Raw genomic sequence first — 11070 nt, 5'->3', positions numbered from 1 at the left:
ATGAAATTAAAAAAGTTAAAGCATTACATACAGAATATTTCTAGTGAACCATAGACTTGAAAATACACTACACTGTCAAGATCAATGTAAATTCAAACTAAGAAAATTAGGATGTGGAAGACAAGCTGTAGAAGATACAAAAGCTTAAATGTGGCTACCATAATGTTAAAAACAGTCATTTCACACAAATTTCAAAATTGGTAAAGGAAAAAGAGAGCAACAAGTAGAGATTAGAGAAAGAAAAACCTGCAGGTAACTGATTTTCAAAAACTTAAATAGCTGAAAGATTAGCTTTAGCACAGTCCAAGAGATCACTACCTTGAATATGTAAACACTATACTAAGAAACAGTAATTGAATTGCAATTATTTACTATTACATTAAAGCATTGAAGAATCTTCTGCCAAAATTGTAACAAAAGAAGAACTCTCTGCACAACAAAGAATTTAAGTAGAAAAGATTCACCCATAGACCACAAAATAGAAGCAGATCCAAGTCCATGTATTGTAAAGGACTGTTATCAAATAACTATTTATCATGGTAAGTTCTTATGGCTTGACATGAAATGTTCATCAACAGATCCTGCTATACTGCAGGGAACAAACAAGAAAAAGGTAGAACTTTGAGCATTCTAAGCTTGATACTTCTTGAATTTCTTTCCTTTTCCATTTTGACAAATTGAGTAGAGATTTTTTCCCACAGTGAACAAAAGGAAAATGGCAACAGAACCAAGAGAAACCTCAGTTATGTTCTTAACAATCCAATCCAATCCAGAAATTTTACCTATAGTTACCTTTCAAAGCTCCAATTCAACCCTGTACATATAGATCGAAGTATTCATTGGAGAAGTCAGAAGAACTCAGGAGACAAGAAAGAAACCACTTTTTTTCCGATTTTGTTCTCTTCTCTCGGTCTGGAGACCTTCATTAGAGGCGGAGAACCGTGTCCTGGAAATCATCATCTGGATACGGAAGGTTAAGATCAAACGGCAATGGCTGCCGCCAGGAAGGAATGATGATGTCGTCGTCATCGACGACGGAGGAAGAGGATCCGCAGTCGCTGTGGCAGTCATCGTCTCCATATAGCGGACGCGGGGGCGCCGGAGGATTGACCTTCCGCCTCTGCACTGGCTGCCGCAGACGGATCGGCACCGAAGAAGAAGGCAGCCTTGGACCGCTGGAGGACTCCACGGTGCTGCTTTGGCTCCTAGATGCCAGCTTCTGAGCGGTCTGTGAGCCAGAAGCCGCGGGGGCGACGGAAAGAAGATGAGTTGGGAAAGACGAGGGCTGTAAGGGGAAATTAGTTCTGGCCTTGGGCCCTCGGAGGGCGACAGCGGCAGCGTCGTAGGCGCGAGCGGCGTCCTCGGCGGAGTCGAAGGTGCCGAGCCAGATCCGCGTCTTCTTCAAGGGGTCACGAATCTCCGCCGCGAAACGGCCCCAGAGCCGCTTCCGAACGCCGCGGAACCTCATCTCCACCGCTCCCAAAGCTCTCTCCGCCGTCTCAGTCCGATTCTCCACCTGCGCGCGGCCCTTCCTCATCGCCAGCTACCCAATCGCAGAAAACACAATCGACACAAAAGAAAAAGAAAAAGAAAACTCTTTTCCCCTCCGGAAGTTCGATGAAGATGACGAACAGGCTTAGAAGACGAACCTAAAAGGATCCATCGCCATCATCGCCGGCGAGAACCGTCTCGGGCTCCTTGTTTTATAAACTCCGGTGGCCTTGCATATGCGGAGCTTGAAAAGACGAAAGTACCCCCTCAAATTATCAGTATTTTCTAAAAAGTAAATTCCATCGGCGTGTCAGTGGCGCGATACCCACGGCGAACACCCTTCCACGTACCTTTCCTCTGACTTGACGTTAACTCAGGGCCCTCCTCCTGTAGGCCCGCTGAAGTCGATACGGGATTCGGATCTAAACACGTAGCTCCGAATCCGATTTGTGATCCACGTGTTGCCCACGTGAAACCATGTGCAATCGGATCCGACCGAACCAGTTAGTGACTTGCAAAAGCATCGTGCCGGTAGCGAAACTTCGGTACAGTGAATAGTGATCGAGCACGAGGGATTTGGAATGCTAATTTTAAAAAAATATTTTTATTTTATTAAAATTATTTATTTTTAAGAGAAATGCTACGCTATGCGATGAGGAATCCGCGACCTGTATGCGACACCCGTGATCCACCGCCTCTGCCGCCGCCCTCGCCGTGCCGTCCGACCACCGTCGGCTGCCGCCTCGGGCACGATCGACGCGCCGCTCATCGGCGCTTCGTCCGCGTCGGATTCCGATTGGATAGTGGTCGGAATCTGACGGAATTTGGTCGGAAATAGGGTCGGCAGTGGCAGCGCCATTTCTGTCCTTCCTCGGTCGATCTCCGACCGCAATTTGGCTGGAATCCGATCGCGATTCGGCCAGAAATGGCGTGGCCACTATCGACGACGGTCAGGTCGGATTTCGATCGAATCGCTGCCGAAGACCAGCCGAGGAAAGACCTCCTCGGTCGGTCTCCAACCGCAATTCGATCGAAATCCGGCCCGATCGCCATCGACAGTGGCCGCGCAGTGAGGGGCGGCTGTTTCTGACCAAATTCGTCAAATTTCAATCATTATCCGGTCAGAATCATGCGCCGACCGAAGCGCCGGTGAGTGGTGTGTCGATCGCGGCCGAGGCGGCGATTGGACGGTGCGGCGAGGGCGGCGGCAGTAGCGGTGAGTTAGAGAGTCGCGCACGGGTCGCATTCGCATTTATCGCGCAGTATAGCAATCTCGTAAACTTATACAAAAAAGTCGTAGATTTGTGACGGGAATCTGTACCGTTTGATTTTAAAGTTAAGATTAAATCCAGGTCGTAGATTGAATGAGTGATTGCGATGGCTTGGATTTAATCTTCTATTTTAAAATCGAACGGTCCAGATTCTCGTTACAAATTTGTGACGGAAATTTATTGCGACAAGGATCCCAACTAAAACTTATAATACAAGTTTATAGAAACTTCTCTCGTTTAGGTAGGGCTTAAAATTTAAGATTTAAAAAAAGGATTATTTCCATTTTTAATTATAAAATAATATACATCACAAAAGAAGGTTCTAGAAGTTTCCTTTTATGAGCTTTCAGATCCACCCCCAATTGATAGAGACTAACGTCCACGTGTCCACACGGCACTGGCTGGTTGGATTGCCTAGAGTAGTATAAATGTAGCCGGGCGACAGCCCACTTCGCAGCTGTGCAAAACCCTCGTCTTCCTCGTCCAGCGAGATCGGAAGCTACAAGCCAGCTTTGCACTTCGCGGCGCTTCTCCATGGCCGGTGCCGTCGCCTCTTGGAATTCCTTGGCCGTCAAGGCTCCTCTGGCGGTTCTCTCCTCCGCTTCCCGGCTCGGCCGACTATCAGCGGTTGCCCTTTCGTTCCCCGTCTTCGATTCCTCCCCCATATCGACGAGCGGACGGAGGCAACAGCTATTCTCCTCCCCCGCCCCGTTCCTCACCCGGGCTTACGAAGACGACGGTGAGTGGGGTGAGGAGGACGGCGTAGATCAGGGGTCGGAGGGTGCCGGGGTCGCGGTGCTGGAGGTGGCGGAGCCGGACGAGACGGCGGAGCTTAAGAGGAAACTGATCGATCTGCTCTCCGGCACTGACAGAGGATTGAAGGCGTCGAGCGAGACGACGGCGGAGATCCTGGAGCTCATTTCCTACCTCGAGGTCAAGAACCCTATCCCCGCCCCCAATGATGTCCTCTCCCTCCTCAACGGCAAGTGGATCCTCGCGTAAGATTCGATCTCGTTCCATTTCGAATCCCTTTTAGCAAAAACCCGTTCTTGATAGGCTAAATCGTTTGAGTTCCGAGGCAGTTATACTTCGTTCTCGCAATTGTTTCCACTTTTGGGATCCTGGAGGTTGCCGCAGCTGGTGAAGGTGGATGAGATTTCTCAGACCATCGATTCAGAGAGCTTTACGGCGGTGAACTCTGTGAAGTTTGCAGGGCCTCTGTCTTTCACTTCACTCACCACCAACGCCAAATTTGAAGTTCGGAGTCCAAAGAGAGTGCAGGTATACTAGTCCCTACCCTACACTCCTTGTATCATCTTGGATGCCCCAAATGATAGTTTCTGCAATCTATTGATTCAACATTCATGAACGGATGCAACTTCAGATTTGGGAAAATCTTGATATTCTCATTCATTTTTTTGTTTGGGAAAATCATCCTGCACGTCCTAAATGATAGTTTCCATGTTCTACAATCTATTGATTCATCATTCATGAATGGATGCAACTTTAGATTTGGGGAAATCTTGATATTCTCGTTCAATTTTTGTTCTACCACACAATATTTCAGCTTAATTCTGCCTTGATAAGGTAGCCTATCCTTCTAGCTGATTCCAAGAGGTTAATGTAAAAAAAATTCAGGCAACAAGATGGTATTTTGATAGGTGGCTGAAGAACTTCTATCCACTTGGTGTGCTAGTAAACCTTTCTAGTTCCTACTCAATAATTTATATCCAAGAGATCTACCAAAGAGTTAGGAGTAAATAATGAAATGAGAACTTTTGTTACTACTTCTCAATCAGTTCAAGAGCCTTCTAATTAGATCTCTAGTTCTAAAGTGTTTTGTACATCTAGAAATGTTATTGTGATTTGTTGTCTAGGAGAATTATTCTTCCAAACCTGGCTGATCCTTATGTTTATCAAACGATCGATCTTCATCGATTCCTTTAAATTGCAAAACAAGTTTGCTATCTAAACATTCTGATTTCCATTTTGTCTGAACAAGGAACTATAAACATTTAGCTATCTAGACATTGAATTACCATTAAGGAGCTATAAACATTTAGCTTGTTGAGTGAGCTTGCTGCTTTTCTCAGATCAAGTTCGAAGAAGGCATTGTGGGAACCCCGCAGCTAACTGATGACATCGTCATTCCTGACAAGGTGGAGTTCCTGGGCCACAACATCGATCTATCTCCGTTTCAGGGCATCATAAATTCCCTGCAAGGTGCAGCATCTTCAGTTGCAAAGACCATCTCCAGGCAACCTCCACTTAGGATACCCATCAACAACACCAATGCAGAGTCCTGGTTGCTCACCACCTACCTGGATGAGGAGCTCAGGATCTCGAGAGGCGATAGGGGCGACATCTTCGTGCTCATCAAGGAAGGTAGCCCTCTTCTGAACTGATGCTAGTTTTGTGGTTTCTCTGTTTGTTAGATTTGTGAGAAATGGATATGTAATGGCAAACATTTTAGAAGAACTCACTCTAAATTATAAATAAATAATATGTTCGTGAATGAATTTGATATTCAGCTCGATAAGAACTCGTGAGAATGTATTTAACTATATATAAAATTGATCTAGTTGAGATCAGGAGATGGGTTGACTTCTTGAATACTCAGACTAGGCCATCGTAAGTAGATTGGACAGGGTCAAGTCACCTTGAGTCAGGTGCTTTCTTATTACATTGATAGTTAACCGGGTCGGCAAGTGACTAAGCCGCCATCAAGTCGAGCAACAAAAATTAGAGTATTTGTTGTCGGCCTAAGGCCTAGAGATATGATCACTGAGGGTATGTTTGACTTCGATGAAGACCGCTGCTGGACAAAATTAGAAGGGAGGTCAAGGTGAACTTTAGCAAAATCCCTCCGACGATCAAGTCAACCATCGAGAAGCAAAAGGAGTTAATGAAGTGCCTAGCTAGTAGAAACTAATTGCATACTCGTGCTCGTCTATACGAGCACTCTTTTATACTTACCTGGAAGAGTGAGAGGAGTCTTTGTCGTGCACTTTATGCATTTCCCGCACCTTGGCTCACATTCTTAGAACATGTCCTTGTTACTCCTACTCACCTATTCATGTGGCTGAGACCCCCATTAGACTCAATTTAGGTCAGAATGTAGTTATGTGACTCCACCTTTAAACCTGTTGGTTTGACTTGAATTCGATTTCAAGTCGATCGGACCGGTATGGCTCTGCGTTGATCGAGTTTGGAGCCTATCACATGACCTTTGTCGTCTCCGCCACATCAAAAATAGTTATTATTGATCAATGAAATATAGTAAAAATACAATTGAAATGTGTAATTATAATTGTTAAGCTATATTTGTAGGTGTGATTATTATTTACAATATTGATACTAATGTGAATTATGTAAGTGGAACCATTTCTATAATATCAAAGTATTTTTTTATAATTATTATTTATTATATTAATTAACATTCATAATTCAACATAATTATTAAGGATATTTTAGTTTGAATCAAATAAATATTGTAGCAAAACTCAAATTTTGAATCTTATCAAATCAAATAGAAAATAATTATTCAATCAGATTATCCACTCAACTTAAACATATAATTATAAACTCTCGACATCAAATCTTAATTATTGATTTAAACTTAGAACATGAATAGCATCAATTCAGCTCTCTTAGTTCTCTTGAAAAAAAAAAATCTTCATAATCAGAACAATACTTGATTCGGTCAGTTTATTCGATCGGTTCGGTTAGTCTATCTCGCTTAACTTGTTTAGTCTAGGTTACTTAGGGTTACATCTAGCTCAACCTTCATTGATCATGATGGGCTTCTTGTTGGGCCTTTGCTGAGCCTTTTAACCCATTGCCTATGACATTTGGGCTACCGTCTTTGTTAGCGAAATTCCTACACAGTTAGTGTCATTTTTCATCCAAAATAAATAAATAATAATAACAGAGTAATTATTATTAATATGGATAAAAATAAAAAATACGTTTTGGAATCATCGAGAGGGCATCCCTCTTTCATTTATACATCTTGTACATTTTATTTTCTAAATTTACTCTTATTTTTTATGCTATTATAACATCTACGATTTCATAATTATTCGTAATAAGACTGTAACATATATGATAGTACTATAATATAGATATTTCAATTATAATCAATATTAATAATATTATATTTTAGCAACTAATAAATCATTATGCATCTATTACAATATGAATACTTTATTTCATTATTAACATTGATCAATATTATATTATAGTAATTATAAATCATAACTGATACTTTATTTGTATTAATACTAGTCAATATTGTATTGTAAAATTACGATCTCATAATTATATATAATTATACAGTTGTAACAATTATAAAATCATAACTATTATAATTATATAATACCTATTGGATCGTAAGGCTAAAACTTAAAAAATTACAAATGCTAAAATAAGAATAATATTTGATATTATTAGAAATGTCTAAAAAATAATATATTTGTGAAGTAGAAACATAAATGTACTTTATGCTTTATGTCAAAAGTGCTAATTTATCCAAAACTTCTTATCTTAGTTTTGTTTAGGTGGAAGAAGAATATGTTTTAATCAAACGGTATACTTTAGAGTTTTTGTGGGACATATCTTGTTGAAAGATTCACATAAGAAAATCCCACTTACATTTTTATTTCGATTCCATTTAAATATGATGGTTAGGGTGCTCCTTATTACAAAAATAAGATTCTCTTACTTTATCCTAGAGTTTATATTCTCTATAATAAAATAATTCTATAAAATTAAGAGTATTTTTGAAAAAAAAAAATATACCAGGGTCAAATAGGATGCTCTTTTGATATTGTTATGGGTAGGCCTGCGAAGGCCAGTCTTAGATCACGGCACGTTAGACAAAAGATGATAACTTGTCCAGACATGTGGCACAGGCGGGTGAGACCCGGTTGTCACGATTGACTTGATCAATTGATTGGACTTAATTGGACATATTCGACTCAGAATTCCTATCCGATCACTCGCTTATCTCCTCCTCGACCACTTGCCCTGAGCCATCGGTCACAATCCTTGCGGTCCAATCTCTGTTTGCCCGCCGAATCTCTCAGGCGGTCACAATCAAATCCAATCTGTCAAACATTCACATTACCGCCGCCCAGCATATATGAGACCTGATGCGGAGCTATGACGGTAAGAGGACATTCCATCCGTAATGATCGCGGATGATCATAATATTTTTCATATCCTGACAAGATATCCCCTCTGACAAGATAATATTCTCCTTAATATTTTCATACGCTGACAAGATATCCAGATATCCCCTCTGACAAGATAATATTCTCCTTAATAACTCCTCTGAGAAAATCTATTGCGCACATATATTTTCCTTAATTAACGATAAGATAAGCAGGTATAATTCTCTCCTCTCTCCGTTTATATAACTTTCCTGATATTACATACACAGGTAAGGGAATACAAGCACTAACTTCTTCTTACTTAGAACTTATTGTTTCTTCCTCCTTTCCACTTGAGCATCGGAGTAGTCGAGTCAGGGACACCCGTGACCTTCCTTTTCACGGTGTTGGTGTTTGCAGGTCCCGAAATTCACCATCTTCTTCCTCCTCACAACGTCCATCGTGGTACTGCGTGGCGGGTGACGTGTCGTAACATCTAAATTATATGATAATAATTTTACTATTGCACTAAGTTTCCTATTCTTAAGATTCTAATAAAAAGACATCCATTTTATTTTTTACTCTTTAATATTGGAAATTCTTTGCCGACCTGATTGGAGTCGTTGTCTCCCTGTTCACATCGACGCACTGCCCTGCCTTGCAGGCAACTTTATGCCCTTTAATTGGCCTTTGTTCTTTATGTTTACTGCAGAAGACTATCATCGATCGCCTATAATTCAATTGAATTCTTCTCTAAAAGATGGAATCTGTCACTCTAACGGTCTTATACGATCGATCCCACGATAATTTTAAAAAGAAAGATCAAGGTTTATCCGTAGTGTAGTATCGGATGCATTCACTTAGGCTTTTGTTTGTTTGTTTGTTTGTTTGTTATTAGTGCAGTATCATGTCTTTATTGCTCAATTTAATTAAGGATGTATCAAATCTAGGGACACAGATTTACTATGAAAAAATAAAAAAATGACAGTCTGATACTACAGAATCTTAGAAAAGAATTAAATTATATTGGATATATTATACGTAATTTTATCTTATATTTTTTTAAGAGGTTGTTTATGTGAGATTACTATATACTGACATTAATTGAAAGAGAATATTCTTCTTCATTATATAAACAACTGAAAGAATAAAAGAATGAATGTCCTTTTCCATTTTTTTCCACATTAATTCTCCGTCGAATCAGAATCAGAATCAGAATTATAAAACGAGGAGAAATTAGGACCTAATAAAATAGACTTGTTGCTAATTAATCTAATTTATTGGGGTAATTTTCAAAATGCTTCAAATGGAATGTTAGGGCTTTATTTTTAAAAATTATTAAACTTTGGGTGGGTTTTAATAAGAAAACAAAAGTGTGAGGAGGTGATTTATCAATTATTGAACTTTAGGAGCCTTTTTGATAAAAAACTACTAAATTAAATATTAAGGTGTATTTTAAAAGATTGCTCTAAATTATTAAGAAGAAAGTCAAGCCCTCCGACAAGAGGCAAGTGAAGAAGTACTCATTCCCCCTCCATCCATTCGGTCATCTTCTCTTTTTCTCGATTGTTAGTCACCATCCAAGAAGATGAAGCTTCCCGACAAATTGGTCGTAGACTAACTAACCGCAATGAGTTGTTGCTTTCTGAGCCTCAAGCGCACGAAGGTTACATTGACAAGATTACGCGGTGGGTCAACGGTCCAACTAGTTCATTAACACAATCGTCCCACACTCGAATCTTCTTATCCTCTTACTTAAAAAGAAATAGCAAGTTTAGTTCATGAAATCACGAAATGCAAGTTATCAACATTTGATTTTGTTATCATTGTAGTTATTTTCTCTTACTTAACGCAATGAGTGTCTATTCTTGTTTATGGATTTACGATAATTTTTTAAGATAATTGATTTTTTTTGTTCTAATATAGAATAAAAGATAATTTGATCTTTGATTCTCGATTTAATTTGATCAGTCGACTGATTTAATTTGATTTTTAAAAATAATGATGTGGATAGAGTACTAGAACACGATAAAAAAAATAAAGGAGTAGTCAAAGGAAGAAGAAAAGATGTGGAAGATAATGTCGTAGGGTCCACCCCATTTGAGAGTTGCGGAGAGAATGATGGTGATGAATGGAAGATGACATCCAATACTTGTATCACGAATGATGCCGTTAGTTCGAGGGATCTATTTGGTTGCTTAGTTCGTAGTGGGACGTAGTCAAGATTTTCAATCAGAGAATCGAATTTAAATGAAAATTTTTAAAAATTTTAAATTTTACTTTATAATCATATAATAATTTTAAAAATTATATTTCAAAAATATAAGTTGATTTTTTTAAATTTTCAAACATTAATGTAAATTCATTTTCACAAATTTTGAATTTAAAGAGTTGAAAACTAATTTAAATTTAAAAATTTTGACCTTAGTGCTTGATTTTAATTGAAACAATTATGATATCTCTGAAATTATTTTCTTCAATACCCATTGAATACAAATTCAATTAATCAATTAAAGTTTAAATGCTAAATTAGACTCAACAATAAAAAAAATGAGTTGAGATACATCACAGCTTTTGAAATTGCATTCTAGATATTGAAAGCGAGTCTAAGCTTTCTTAAATTATAATTTTTTATGACGAGAATCTACGACTATGATAAAAATATATTGTGCAACTTTGACGAGAGAAGAGGACCGACGTGCTAGTTCCAAGTAGCGATGAGGATTTGAGACTATTTTAAAGTAGTGATATTTTCTTGTAAAAGTTGTATCAATTGATAACTTAGGTCGAGAGTTTTTAAATATATGATCAATTTTAAGTTTTTGACGACAAACATGGTAAATCAATCGATCAAAGTAGCGATGAGGATTTGAGATTATTTTAAAGAAGAAACGAAAGATAAATGAATATAAATAAGATATAATTTATATATATATATATATATATACAGGAATGATATCCTGCGCGCTCTGTTTACGCGCCTCGTCCGCGACATCTGACATGGCGAGGATTTTTACTGTTCATCCTCCTCCGCCGTGGCCTGAACGAAATCCCGAAATAAAATCCCGTCTCTCCCAAAATCGCGCGGTCGATTCTCAATTTGAGCTTCCACTATGGTTGAAAAGGAAGTCGAGAAGGATGCAGCGGAGGTGAAG

General features: G+C 39.1%; 2 protein-coding genes across 2 annotated transcripts; one reads left to right on the top strand and one right to left on the bottom strand.

The window, feature by feature from the left end:
• Window positions 1-636: 636 nt before the first annotated feature.
• On the bottom strand, window positions 637-1654 carry LOC141816277 (ethylene-responsive transcription factor 3-like). The gene has a single exon (XM_074704086.1). It carries the CDS (start codon window positions 1535-1537, stop codon window positions 926-928), a length of 612 nt encoding a protein of 203 aa, XP_074560187.1. The 5' UTR covers window positions 1538-1654; the 3' UTR covers window positions 637-925.
• A 1642-nt stretch (window positions 1655-3296) lies between these two features.
• Window positions 3297-5256, top strand: LOC141816278 (putative plastid-lipid-associated protein 2, chloroplastic). The gene is made up of 3 exons (XM_074704087.1): window positions 3297-3760; window positions 3845-4043; window positions 4856-5256. The coding sequence occupies exons 1-3, from the start codon at window positions 3297-3299 to the stop codon at window positions 5165-5167; spliced, it is 975 nt and encodes a 324-aa protein (XP_074560188.1). The 3' UTR covers window positions 5168-5256.
• Window positions 5257-11070: the final 5814 nt, after the last annotated feature.

Source organism: Curcuma longa, unplaced genomic scaffold, assembly GCF_044706935.1.
Source record: "Curcuma longa cultivar G26 ecotype Majalengka, Jawa Barat unplaced genomic scaffold, ITB_CL_G26_1.1 contig_15895, whole genome shotgun sequence".
Lineage (NCBI taxonomy): Eukaryota > Viridiplantae > Streptophyta > Magnoliopsida > Zingiberales > Zingiberaceae > Curcuma > Curcuma longa.
This window is presented reverse-complemented; position numbering and strand designations above follow the sequence as displayed.